This window comes from Sarcophilus harrisii, chromosome 3 (assembly GCF_902635505.1).
Source record: "Sarcophilus harrisii chromosome 3, mSarHar1.11, whole genome shotgun sequence".
NCBI classification, from domain to species: Eukaryota; Metazoa; Chordata; class Mammalia; order Dasyuromorphia; family Dasyuridae; genus Sarcophilus; species Sarcophilus harrisii.
Window position 1 is genome coordinate 22,813,173 of NC_045428.1, and position 14,968 is coordinate 22,828,140.

At 33.2% G+C, this 14,968-nt stretch overlaps 1 protein-coding gene across 1 annotated transcript in view; it reads right to left on the reverse strand.

Moving 5' to 3' along the window:
* The window catches only part of SI (sucrase-isomaltase), a 90,039-nt gene that overhangs the window by 61,185 nt on the left and 13,886 nt on the right, over nt 1-14,968 (reverse strand). Inside the window, exons 10-18 of the mRNA XM_031961114.1 lie at nt 14,154-14,279; nt 13,410-13,541; nt 13,204-13,323; nt 10,436-10,549; nt 8,538-8,622; nt 7,159-7,276; nt 3,871-4,042; nt 2,918-3,034; nt 1,664-1,818 (exon numbers count right to left, since the gene is read on the reverse strand). Coding sequence (XP_031816974.1) covers nt 1,664-1,818; nt 2,918-3,034; nt 3,871-4,042; nt 7,159-7,276; nt 8,538-8,622; nt 10,436-10,549; nt 13,204-13,323; nt 13,410-13,541; nt 14,154-14,279 — 1,139 coding nt within the window. The remainder of the gene's footprint in view (nt 1-1,663; nt 1,819-2,917; nt 3,035-3,870; nt 4,043-7,158; nt 7,277-8,537; nt 8,623-10,435; nt 10,550-13,203; nt 13,324-13,409; nt 13,542-14,153; nt 14,280-14,968) is intronic.

Consider the following 14,968-nt stretch of genomic DNA (forward strand, 5'->3'; position numbering starts at 1 on the left):
TATCTGTTTCAGAGGATTTGGGGGAGGAATAAATGAGAAGAAGTTTGCAAAGTTATTTGGAAGCCTTAAAGTACAACATAAATGTCAACTTGTATTTCATACACAATACAGCTGTTCAGCATTTTTTTCAAGGAAAAATTTACCATAACTCTCTTAAATTCTACAAATCTATATTCAACTTTTCATTTTATGACCCCAAATTTTGACCTGGTTTTAAAAATGCTTAAGAGACATGACATGTAAAAGGAAAAATTGCAAATTTGTTCATTAATCTCCAAAAACAACTATTTCTGGCAACTATATATTTAGGAGGAAATATTCTGTGAGAAATAAATATCCTGAAAAGAGCTCTGAATTTGGGCAGATTGATGTAAAAGAGTACAGAAGTTGACATCAGAAAGATGCAAGATCAGTTTCTAACATTTGCAAACATTTTAAGTTTTGGCTCAATTTACTTCATTGAAATTTAGGCTATGTTCTAGGATTTAACTATTGAGTCAAGACTTTAATGGTGATCTGCTTTGGTGGTGGGAGTTCTCACACCAGAAGCATTGTGAAGTTTCTCCTAATTATATTCTTTCTGTCCTTCCTTCATATAAAAAAGAATCTAGGCAGTCATTAATTAAAGTCCAGTTTATCATTTAATAGAAACTCCATTAATGAATTATTCTTCAACTATTTATCCCATTATAGTTTGAGATTCAGCCATAGAATCCTTAATCTAGAGCTTGAGAAGAACTTAGAGGATATCTAATGCAATGTCCTGGATTTGCAGTTAAAAAAAGAAAAAGAAAGAAAGGCTCAGAACAGTTAGGACTTTTTCTAATATCACTCAGATAGTAAGGGACAAAAGTAGAATTTGAATACATGTCTCTCTGAAAATAAAATTAGTGTTATCACATTTCCACTAGTTGCTTTATGCCTCCTATAATTATAATTCTTATGTTTATATATTCTGTACATAAGTATCTAAGATGTTTCTTAAGACAAGCACTGAGAGATTTGCAAGTAGTGATCAGCAGCACATAACTTTGTTGAATCACATAAATACTATTATACTTAAAGTCAAAGAACTTGAGGTTTAGTCTTGGCTATGCTCTTTATTTCCTATGTAATATCAACCAAACTTTTAACCTCTCCTGATCTCATTTTTTTCATGTATAAAATGAGTATGTTGTATTTTTTTTTTTTGGCTGGGTGAAGAAGGTCTGGACCCATTACGTCACAGCAACTGCTTTGTTCACTCCATATACCAATTTGCACAAGTAGATCTTCAGTAAGTCAGTCAATAATATTTATTAAGCACTTAGTATATTATCTTGTATATACTTAGAACATTTGCTAAGTCCTGGAGATACAAAAAAAAGCAACCCCTGTTTTAAAGAGCTTAGGCACTATGAGTTATTAAACAGTTAGTCATATTGATGAATTTGAAGCAACATCTTGACCTAAAGTTTGTCCCTCTGAATATTATTGCTTGTCCCTTGTTCTTAAGGATTCCTCTTTCTAATTTCTTAGATGATTTTGATGATCATATTTTGGGCATGATTGTTATTAATTCCATAAAATTTTGATATACAAATTGTCACTTCTCTAGACAACAAATGCAACTTTGACCTTAATGGTTTAAAAACAAATTAAAATATTTTAATAATGTACTCACTCATGAAGGAATGGCCTGGATACCGTGTCTCCATACATATGAGCTTTGTAAAACAGGGTATAGAGGAAGGGCAGCAAAGTGTAGCGGATCAACAAATAATGTCGTGATGATTTGACCAAAATAGAATCTTGTCCAAAAACAGCTGGGTCTTGAGGCTGAAAAAAATTAATAATATTGTTGTTATTAAGCTAGAGCCTGAAAGTGAGGGAATGTGCTGTCTTTCTAACACATCTCTCTTTTTTTTTCTTTATCTCATCATGAGAGTTGACAAAAAGCTGAATGTGGCAAAAACCTTATAACCAATGAATAAAGGGTGACTCATAATCTTTTCCATTTTAAGCAATTTTTTTTGGATTTAAGTTTAAGGACAGTCTATTTAGAGCTGGGCAAAAGAGAAAAGGAAAGAGAGCCATATGGAAAAGGAATGGAGACAGACAGTGTGACCTATACCATGCACACAGACAAACATTTACATTTTCATCATGTGATATTAAAACAATGTTTTCTAAAAGTTTGAGTAAATTTCTCAATTTACTCAATGAGTAAATCTCTAGTATCTAATAGTAGAAAAGTGGCCTTGAAGCACAATCCAAGTAAATTAGAAGAGATCAGCAATAAGACTGAAAGATTAATTCTGGAGACAAAGAATACAGATTCAAGTGAATCTTTTTTTTTCCTCCATAGCAAATGTGTAATTTTATGGGAAAAATTGACATCCTTGTAACCCCCCCAGTCTCATGGCCTCCAGGCACGTGGCCTCGGTTCTTGTGGTTTCTGGTCTTGTGGCCTCAGTTCTTGTGGCCTCCATATAAAAGAACAAAAAAGGGAAGAGAATAGGAAGAAGCATTTCTAATTTTCAAAGCAAGAGATGGTGGTGGTGACACTGCCCCAAGGACAGAGACATGGAGCAGAGGCCTTGGTTCCTGTGGCCTCGGGTCCCGTGGCCTCCTGGCCTCTGGTCCCATGGCCTCGGCTCCCGTGGCCTCAGTTCTCGTCCACATAAGTGTATGTTATATATTTGGGGGGAAGCACAAGTGGTTTATTTTGTAATCCTGTGTATTTTATTTTATCCATTTAAAAACACTATTCTGAGAATAGGTCCAAAATGGGTTTCACTGGAAAGTCAATAGAGTTCATATATATGTATATGTGTGTGTGTGTGTGTGTGTGTGTGTGTCTGTATGGATATGTATAACCTCCCTGATGGCATGGTTCTCTTTGAGGACAAAGGATGACTATCAGAAGCTTACTTACCTTGAATGTTTCCCCATTATGATTTCTAGAAAATGGATAAAATGCTCCAAGCTGCATCCATCTAGTGCACAGCTCTTCTGTGGTATCAAGAATAAAGCCACAAATGTCGGCTCCAGCCTAAAAAACACACATATTCACATTCTCTATTGTAAATTTCCTCAATTTTTCCCCATGTCAAACTCCTATGTTATTTAATGAGTTACTGTCTTACACGCTCTTGTTTTCCTCTCCTTGTTAGTTCATTCTCTCTTAATGTCACCAAATACTGATTTTCACCAAATTCAATGTTCAGCAGAATCCAGAAAGTTTAGAATCTAGGACTAGGGAGTTATGAAAGTGCTGCTGAACCCTTTATCACATCACATTGGGAATATTGTGTTTGGTTATAGACACTGCATTTTAAGAAGGACACTAATATTCCAAAAAAGACAAGAAGGACAAATGGGGTGGTAAAGGGCCTCAAGGTCTTGTTGTTTATTGAAGGGACCCTATGTGGTTAGTTAGAAAAGACCCGAGAGGACATAATTACTGTCTTGAATTGTTTGAAGAGCTGCTATTATGGATTAGACTAGTTCTATTAGGCCCTTTACAGATAAAGCAGCTCTTAGTAGTAGTTGCAAAGAATCAAGTTTAACTTTTAATACCAGGAAATACTCGCTAGCTGCTTTTCTTAAAATATGTTCTTCTTAGGCTCTTTTCTCCTTTAATTATTTCTCTATCTCCTTCTTCTGAATAAGAAAGAATAAAGATAACAAGTAAAAATGTATAAAATAGTTCAATATGGAACCCCATTTTAGAGCCAAAGGACAAGGATGCAGATTCTGTAGTTGTTTCCATGTTCTTTACCCTCAAGTATTCTAAATATATCATCATTAAGATGGCATTAATTGAATAAGCTTAAATAAAACATTTTTAGGGGTAATATTTGATGCAAAAAGGGAAAATGTTCTTACATAAGGTATTCCAAAGAGGCTAAATTCCAGTAGACCAGTGATTGACCATTCCATGTGTTCCCATAAAGCAGTGTTGTCTCCTAACCAATGGCCAGCATGTCTTCCAGAGCCAGCAAAAGTTGAGCGGCTCAAAACAAAGCCTCTTTTATTTGGAAATACTTTTTCAATGGCCCTAAAATGTGAGAAGATTAATGAATAAGTGCATTTTCAAAACTTTAATAGAAATTTATGAGTTTGGTCGAGGTTTTTCATAGACATGCAGGCATGTTTATCAAAAACAAAAATGTTTATCAAATCTATATCACCAATAACACCCACCCACTCAATATAGATAGATGTGAAATTCATATTATTACACATATATATACACACTTATATATGTATATATATATATATACATGTGGATATATACATATACATAAATATATACATATTTATATATGTACAAATATAAAACACATTTAAACATATGTGATACAGAAACACACATATATATATATCTGTGTGTGTGTATATATATATATATATATATATATATATGTATATATACATATACATACACACTAAAACCACAAAGCCTATTTTGTCATACCATTTTGTCATGCCATTTTGTGTTAGTAATGCTATGGAACTTATAAAAATGTATTTTTTTCCATTTAAAGCCCTTTACAATATGTTTTAAGGCCTACTTTCAAAGCTGATTACTCATTACTTCAAGTTATACACACTGTACTTCAGTCCAGCTGGTCTACTTGCCACAAAACTAAAGTGAATTTCTATCTCCTATCTCTATGCTTTTATCCAAGTACCAAATATTCTCTCTATACTTTCTAACCTCACTTTTGCCTCTTGGAACTCTTATCTGCTTCCAAGGCTCAAAATAAAGTGGTACTTCCCAAAAGATGCTTTTCCTAATCCCTTACAGCTATTGGTTTTCCCTAATGCCTAACAGCTTTTAGTGTCTCTCTAATTACCTTTTATTTAATTTCAATTTACTTATCTGCATACATTTTATATCCCCTAATAGGATGTAATCTCCTTGAAGAAAGACATTGGTCTTTTTCTTTGTCTTTCTACTATCTTGAACAGTTCCTGGCTCAAAGTTAATGCTTGTTGAAAGGAATGGAATGATTTATTTCTTGGAGTATATTGTCTTGCATCTCTGGTAGTGTACTCTTCTAAATCTGAGTATGAGAAATCATTTTTCCTGCAGCTTTCTTTGTGGTTTCCATAGGATTAATCACCAAAAGTAGTATTTGCATTTCTACATGAGTTCTCATTCAATAGTATCAAGAAGAACTTAAAATGAGGGAAAGGTAGACTCTCCCTGAACTCTTCCCTACCATCAATTATCATCCCTTACTTCTCCTACAAATAAGTGCTAACCTACTTTTCTTCCAGGCCTCCTAACAACTGTAATAATCACAATGAAAATGTGAGAACTAGAAATTACTTTAGAGGTCTCCTGATACACAAAGGATGAAACTGAAGTTCTAAGAGATGAATTTCCCAATATCACTTGGCTACTTAATGACAGAGAAGGAATTAAGACTCACCTCTTTTGACTTAGGAGCCAGAGCTCTTTCCTACTATGTTTGACTTAACTTTTATTTGTCCCGTATATTTACCAATCACTACACCAACTCTCTTTTCCAAAGGAATTTTTAATGTACTAATCTGTAAAAGGTGCAGTTTCAAGTGATTGTAACCAGATGCTCTGCTGGATTTCTACTCTACCATAATCTTCATGGTGCTCCACTTGGTAAAAACTCATAATCAGGATGTCATCACCAGGAAACTCATAATCATAGATATAACTTTAGCTTATTAGTATTCTGTTTCTTCAAATTCTCTGATTGGAAGCTAGAGGGCAAAGCAAAAATCCCTTCCCCTAATTTCTCTTATAAAGGACTCAAAATGACAAAATGTCTTCTCTTCATTTGTCATCAAGCGCCTCTGTCCGATTTTGACTCCACCATCATCCTAATAGTACTCCATCTGCCTCCAACTTTTCCCTACCAACTTTTCAACTTCTTTTGTGTACTGGCTTTTCCTGTTAGATTGTTTGTTGAGGTAAGAAAATGTTTTTCTTATTTGTATCCCTATTAGTACAGTGCCTAAAACATGATAATTTTTTTTTAACAAATGCTTACCATATGGTAAATTCTCATACAAAGCATCTCAACCATAGAGTACCTCTATTTTACGGTCCAATATGAAAGAATTGCCCCATGTGCTACATTGATTCATAAAAAAATTGTTAAATATATACATAAAATTTGTATAAGATAGATGAAAAATTCCATTTCAAAACTTTGCTGTGTATTTTAAAAAAAGGCATGTTAAGCCTAACAAGCACATGTGTCATACTAAACTTTTCAAAAATTCAGACATTCTGAGCTGGGCTACTGGCCTATTGTAAGAAAGAAAGAAAGAAAGAAAGAAAGAAAGAAAGAAAGAAGGAAGGAAGGAAGGAAGGAAGGAAGGAAAGAAGCAAGGAAGGAAGGAAGGGGAAAGAGAAAGGAAGAGAAAAGGGAAGGAAAGGGAAAGATAAAGGAGAAGGAAAGGGGAAAGGGAAGGGGAAAAGGGAAATGGAAGGGGAAAAGGGAAGGGAAGGGAAGGGAAAGGAAGGGAAGGGAAGGGAAGGGAAGGGAAGGGAAGAGGAAGGAAAAGGAAAGGAAGAGGAAGGGAAGAGGAAGGGAAAGGAAAGGAAGAGGAAGGGAAGAGGAAGGGAAAGGAAAGGGAATGAAAGAGGAAGAGGAAGGGGAAGGGAAGAGAAAGGGGGAAGGGAAGGGAAAGAGGAAGGGAAGGGACAGGGAAGAGAAAAGGGAAAGGGAAGGAAAGGGGAAAGGAGATAGGGAAAAAAGAATAGAAGAGGGAAATGAAAGGAAAGGTGAAAGAGAAAGGAGAAATGGGAGGGGAGGGGAGAGGAGAAAAGAGAAGGGGAGAGGGGAAAAAAGTAACTACTAACATCAAATAAATATTCCATCTTTTTTTAATTGCATAGTATGTTGAGCTCTGGATGTTACCTTGGGAGTGTTCTATGCAACTTTCACTAAGTTGCAGAGAAGATAGAAACCTGCAATTGGTGAGGAATCTCTCAATTCCCTATTTTTGAAAGTTTCATGAATTTTCCTACAATGCCTTGAAAATTTTTAAGCAGTAAATGGTAAACTATACTATGATTTATTTTAATATTTATACATTTTGTTGTGTGGTTTGATAAAAATGAGTTATTTTTCTCATTTTTAGATAACAAAGACACCAAATAATGCCTTCCTCCCTTACTTTTCTGTGGCTATTGCCATGCTGTATCCATAAAGACTGTGGACATCATACTGCTTCCCCCAGGTCTGCACAGCATCCATGCAAAGGGTCTTTGAGTACATGACTCTGTCAAGTATATCTTAAAAATACAAAATGAAATTATTCACAAAAGTTTTTCTCATTTTTTAAAATATGAATTCATATCAATAAACTTTTACTAAGGAGTTACATGTAGAACTATTTATAGTACTGCTGTTATAAAAACAGAAATTAAATAGTTCATACCCTGGAAGAACATATATTCTATTCAATGAAGATCCATTTTTTTTTGTTTTTTCACTATGCATAATACCAATATGAAACTGTTTTGTGACTTTCATTTTTTGGTAGTACATCCTCCATTGTCATACATATAAAATCATAAATCATAATTAATTTTAAGTAAACTTGTCACTTCCAAGAATTTATGTCTTTTCATAGACTTTTAGATTAGTTGAGAAGATGGCAGGATGACTCATCATTCTACTCATCTCAATAACCAGATAGAAATAATATTAATTTTAAATCTTTAGAAAACTTCCATCATAACAATTTCATGAAGTCCATTTTACAGATAAAGAATCTGATATTCAGACAAGAGAACTGACTTGTCCAAGATCACAGAGATTGCATCAGAGACAAAAATGTGAATCTAGCTCTCCTGACTCAGAATAAAGCAATGTGCCTAATACATTGCCCTGCCTCTCGTCAGATCACTGCCAAAGACAGCTCAGGCTTGCTGTCTGAAGAGGCAACTAAGTGGCCCAGGGAATAGAATGCTTGACCAAGAGTTCGAAGACTCAGAGACTAGCTGTATGACTCTGGGCATATTATTTAACCTCTCTGCCTCAATTTATCCCTCTGTAAAATGAAGTTAGTAATAATTCTTCCATCCTGAGGAGGAAGACAATGGTGATGAGAATAAATTTTGTAAAGGGTTTTATAAATTTTATAGTGAAATTTTTTTCAATTAATGAGTTGTAGCAAGAGTTCATCTTTCTTCTGCAATAAGAAGAACCAGCTTTTCTGGTAAATGACATGCAATGAGCTATGTTGTATTTTGCATAGACTATGTTATGGCAAAGGAAAATCAGTAATACATAGAGTACATTAAAAGCATTATTTCTGTTATTAAGGTCATCTCACCTATAAATAAGAAAAAAATATCTCTTTGAATAATAATCAGATATATTTTCTCTTTCTTCTACTAGTACCTTTGAAGGCAAAAATTAAACAAACAAACAAAAGACATAAGTATGGGGTTTTGTAGTAAATTAAAAAGGAAAGTTTTTAATTCAGAGCAACTCCTTTGAGGAAGGGGGGGAAATTGTGTTTTACATCATAAAAGGTCTCAAACTTACCTGGAGTGAAAGGTGGGTAGTTCAATTTGTTGGGGCTACATCCGTCCTTTGACCCTTTAACAAAGCTGGAAACTTCATTCATATCCTGAAAAGACAGAGTAAAGGACAGTATCTTTTATTGTAAAAGTTATCATAAAGTCCTCAATGTACATTCCCAATTTTAGGAAGACAATTTGGTTGTGTTATGCTTTGGAAAGAATTTTTGAATTCCCAAACAATCGTCTACTTATAGAACATGATTAATGGTGTTCTAATGATTTAAATGTAAGTAGAATTTTAATCCAGGTCTTCCTGCCTCCGGGTCCAACATTCTATTCTAGGCTGTTACCCTAAGTGTGTGACTTAACCTCTTAACTTCCTCAATTTCCACATCTGTAAAATGAAGGGTTATTGTGAAATTAAAATGGCATAATATGAGAAAACTTTTTCAAATCATAAAGCTCTCTACATATTATGGCCATCATCATCTCATCATCATCATCATCACTATTATTTGAAAAGGGAAGGAGAAATTAAATTTGGGAGCAACCTAAGAGCCAGGGAGATCTAGCAAGGTTCAAGTCATGCTTCTGATATATATTAATTATATGACCTTCCGGCAAACCTTCTATTCTTTACAAATGGCTCTTTAGCAGAGACATATGAATATAAAATAGAATTTTTATTTTATATGTAATCCACCAACAAAAAAATAATCACAGAAAGCAAAGATATTTGAGAGACTATAAGACAAGGACTTTGATGGTTATTCCAGAAAAACAGATGCTTAATTATCACAGGATCAATTCTATTAAGATAGCAACAACATGACACAAAAGACTAGTCTCAAACAATGAGACATGGATTCAGTCAAGTCCTGTCTTTGATAAATAAGATCTGTGTTACCCTAAAAAATTCACTATCTTTCCAAATATGAAGCAGTTCTCTAAAACATGTATCCACCATCCATAGAAAAGGAAATTTCATACTAGATGTTCCCTACAAAAGAAATATCAACTCGATTAAAAATATTGATATTGGTAGAGCTTTTAAAATGTAATGATTATTGTTGATTTTCTTTCTAAGGATTAGCCAAAAGAGGAAACTAATTAATGAATAAGGGAAACATTCTCTTTCCCCTTCCTCAAATGACACTTTTTACCTTCCCCTACCTCTATAAACCCCTCCTATTTATTTAATCTCCCCCAAGCTTGTGTTTGGTTATGTCTCTTCTCCCTATCAAATTTTTTCCCATAATTTGAGGTGCAGCCCAAACATCACCACCTCCACAAAATCTTATTACTCCAGTTGAAAAAATTGCTCTCTTTCTCCTCCAATGAGATACTGCCCCTACTTCTCTTAAGGCACTTATCACGTTTGCCTGTACAGAAATGATATTTTTGTGTGGCTTATCTCTCTTTGACTCTAAGCTTCAGGAGGATAAACTTTCCCTTACTCTTGTCAATCAATGGTCTATACTTGTGAAACAGATAGAATAGGACAGAGGTGTATGTGTATGGCTGTGGTACAGAATGTAATTCTAGACCATTTGGTGATTGGATTCATGACTTAGGCAATATATGTAAACAGCCAAGACAGAAGGGAACAAAATTAAGCAGATTTTTTTTTCATTATTGTTGTTGCTGTTTTTAAAAGCCAGTGTCTCAGTTTTCGCATTTTTAGACTGTATATAGGGAATAAAAATGTATACATCAAAGAATGACAATTATCAGTAAATTACTGACAGAATCAAAAATATTTTAATTTTTATTTCTGAATTTTCTTTTCAATATGTATCACAGAAATGTTGTCTAAACTTCTATGTTGGTGAAAAATGTCCTATTATTCCACAGTTCTTACTATGACTAATCACTTTAACTTAACTTTCAGATATATGAGTTTAAAAAAAAATTACTTACAATCCATAATCCATCATAGGGCACTGTATTGTGAAAAATTTGACATTCTTCTACCCACCAGTCTATACAGTTGGGGTTGGTGAAATCTGGATATACAGTTAAACCAGGCCAGACCTAAATATTAAAGGATAAACGATGAAGTTATTAACAGCTTTACATAGACATAGAGTGAATAAGTTTATGATATCCTAGGAAAGAAAACAGTTCATAACCAGAATATACATAATAATTATACTCTATCTAACTCTTATTTGGTGTTTTATATATTAAAAGATTATTCCATATTATGATTTCATTGGATTTTCACAAATTTTCTGGGTAGAACATAGAATCGCACCATCAAAACAAATCTGGGAGAAGTCAGTTAAATCTTTTGTCAGATTACACATGCTAGCTATCTTCTCTGTATCCTATTTTCCTTTGCTTTGCTTTAACCCTGAAAAATTTTTTTTTAGATTTCAGAGGAAAAAATCTGACAAATCTGGCCAGAAATAGCTCTGTCTTATCAGCTATAGTAGATGATTTCAGCTATATCTTATGATTATCCTCCAAAATCATAAGGACCAAAACATGTTATTAATAGATTTGAAAATACAAGATAAAAAGGTTTTCTTTTATTTTGTTTAGTATTGTTTTATATTGGCTTTCCCTATTTCACCCAAGCTGATTAGCCTGGAGCTCTGAGTGACTCTTTTTCTGGTCTTAACTAATTCACCCCTCCTTTGACAATGTGGTTCTCCCAGCCCCTGCTCCAATTGGCTCACTATATTGATTCAAATTCAACATATATATCCAGTCTGCATAGCTCACTAAAGCTCTGCTCAATGATCATTGGTCATTGGATACAAGAAATGATGTTCTCGTAATGTTTAAAAACTAGTTCTCCAAATCAAAAAAAAAAACATAATTGACATACTTTTAAGTTATAACTATATTATTATTTTCTCCATTGCCTTCTGACATCTATATAATCAACAGAATAATAAATCAAGCCCTGGTGTGTATCATTTGTTGATTTCTAATATGTAAATGTTCTCACTGTAAATTTAGGAAGGGGATCTTATGGGCTTGCTTGACCTGTTCCAGAATAGCTTTATCATTGCCGTATCCTTTCTATAGGGCAAAAGCCCAGCCAATACCTCTTTACTATGAACAGATCCCTAAACTGACACGATTACCATTATACATATTTGAAACAGTGCTTGCTATTAAAAATTAAATCTTCTGGTCATTGAGGAAGGAAATTTATTTTTTGCTTTTGCATTCTAGAACTTTTCCATTCAATTAAAGGACATATCAAGTATTTGCTGTATTTCAAGGACAGAAGATCTAATGATTCAAACAAATAATAATAATAATAAAATAAAAAAATAGTCCCATACCTCTCCTAAAAAAAGAAAGGAAAAAACATACATTCCAACATGTAAGCCTAACTCTATGATCTGCTGCATGATCTTTCTGTGTGATATTTATTACCACTTTATATTGAGGTTACTTTTATTATTTTCATCAGTGTGCTCTCCTTCATAAAGAGCAAAGCCTTTTTGCTTCATGCCAAATGCTAGAGGCAGTGTGATATAGTGGGGAAAGTCTAGAATTAATTCATTGTCTCTAAAGAACCCTCAAATGGCACAAATTCAAGCCCATGAATAATGTTATTAACATTTCTGTAGCAGTTTAAGATTTGCAAAGCATTTACATGTGCCAGATCATCTAATCCTCCTAACAATCTTGAGGAGCAGGTGCTATAATTACTCCCATTTTACAGATGACAAAAAAATGAAGCTAAGCAAAGTTAAGTCACATCTAGGATCAAATGGCCAGTAAGTACACAAAAGACAATTTGAGCTAAGACTAGCTCCAAATCCTGTGCTTTCTTCACTACACCCCCTAACCATCACATCTTGATTACCCTCTAATAGGCAGTCCATGTGAGATAGGGAAAGCCAAACAAAACAAAATAAAAGAGCTACTTTTAATCTTTTATTCTTTAATCTAATAAAGAGCTACTTTAAATATATAGTATTTGCAAATCTATAATGACATGTGATTTGATACTTATGACTTCAGAGGATGACCACAAAAAAATAGTGAAACCATATATTGTAATTTAGTTCTCTGAATAATGCAGTTTCAATATGATCTAATAATTATCTTTTCCTCCCTTTAAATCAGTTATTTTGGTTGTTACCCATATTGTTATTGAATTATGATCTTTTTGAATTTCTCCACATTTCCTGTTCCACCAGAGAATGTGAAAGGAAAAGGTGAAATTATAATAATGTTGATACTAGTTATCTGCGCTATATTTTAGATAAGAAAAATGAAAATGAATACATCAGAAGACCAAAGTCCAAGTCCTGACTCTCTTCCTAGATTATCTAAGGCAAATTACCCAACCTTAGTTTCCTCATTAAAAAAAGGAGTTAGACTTAGATGATATTAAATGATAAAAAGACTATGGTGTCTTGAATAAGAGGACCTGAATTTAATTTTTATCTCAGTGTTAAATTTGGTATGACCTTGGTCAAGACATCACAGTTCTATTCCTGGAAATTTCTCATTATAAAATGAGGAAGTCAGACCATGATAATCTCTAATATCCCTTCCAGTTTTAGATATTATTATGATTCTATCCATTATTTTCTAGAGAACACATTATCTATTATTGAAATCAGATGTATCTCATGATGTAAACCTTACAGTACTAAATAATAGGATGAAGGTATAGTAGAATGAGATCTAATGTCTATGAATTCAAGAATTACCTCTCCAATAAGTGGTGTTTTCCCATCTGCCATTTTTACCCACACATCTTTTGCTGATCCCCTATCATATGTCTCATAAGGAGTTCCATTCAGTCGTTTGTTTATAGAAATGGCAGGATCCTAATAACAGAAGAGAAGAAACATTAGGACAATCTACTAATATTTACAACACAAAATTATCAAAAATATATGTAGTTAATCATTACCAGAATGATGATATATTTCTGCCCATGATCGTGCAAATCTTTAACAAATTCAGGGAGTCCTGCAAATTTGTCCATATCATAAGTAAAGTCTTTCTTTTCCTCCATATAGTCAATATCAGTGACTTGAACATCCTAGAAATCAATGAAAACTATTTCAGTTAGTGAAAAAAGAATGGGTATTTTTTTAATTACAGATCGAAATTTTTATTAATAATATTATTGAAATTTCAATTACATTCATTAGGAATATTTGGATTTAGACTAAATATGATTTTATAAGAAATAACAAGCAAAAATAAAATATTTTTTTCTAAATTTTTTATTTTTAATTTTCTATATTACATTAAGATCATTTTATTCTACTGATTAAAATGATACTTTCTAAAATCTAACTGTTTTTCTATTTGTTCATTATAACATTGATATTATTTTTCTTTTTCTATAATTAAAGACTCATTATCACTTGTTACTTTTGGGGGATCATCACTTAAAATTGATATATATATATATATATATATGAAACGTAAGATGCTGACTGAAATATTAAAATTATTGCATGAATATATTATAATTCAGAGTATATAAAAAGTATGGGAAATTAGTATAATTTCCAGGACATGTAAGGAAGAAATATCATAAAACTTACAATAAAATATCTTCATATTTTCATTCCATTTAGGACTATTAAAATAGATAGATAGATAATCAGCAATCTATGTATAAAAAAATTGTTCTTCCACTTACAAAAGGAATGCCTGCTGCTCGATTTCTCTGTACCACCCTTTTCACTTCATCAAGAGTTAGGTAATTCCAGCGGCTCAGTTGGAATCCAAGACCCCAGTAAGAAGGCATAGCAGGCCGTCCAATAAGCTAAGACATGCAAAATATTGATTAGTCATAAAGAGAAAGATGTCTCATTTTTATCAGCAATGCTATTATTTTTCCTTAGCATTGAAGAAAATTAAGATAGGAGTGATAAAGGGAAGGAGGGAAGAAAGAAAGAAGAAGGCAGGAAGGAAGCAGTGTGTTTAAAGTAACTTTTACTGTATAACATGAATATGATAAATATTCTAGGAAGGTACTTGTAAGTTTGTTCTAAATATATTGTAATATGTTATGTCATGGGGGAAAACATGAGATGCTTCGCCTATATTCCCTCGGTTCCTCTATCTTCCCTTCCTTTTTTCTCTTCTTTTCTCCTTCCTCTATCCCTATCTCCTTTTCATCTTTCCAAATTAATCAACCAAGGATCAATACCTGAAAAGGAACAAGATATCATAAGAAGTTTCAGTAAGCAAAACAAAAGACTACTACAGAGAATTTAAAAAGAACAATATTTTTAGAGTATTGAAAAGAATATTAGGGGAGGAAGACAGCAATACATTACATAAGAAGACATTTGCAAAGTTAAAATCAAGAGAAATGTTTAATAGTCACAGTCATTCCACCCCATCTCAACAATGATTGTCATGTTATGGATCATGGCTAAAGTTGAATAACGGAAATCTTTGTTTTATTCTGAGATTGTCAAACTTATTGGGTTACTTATACAAGGGCAG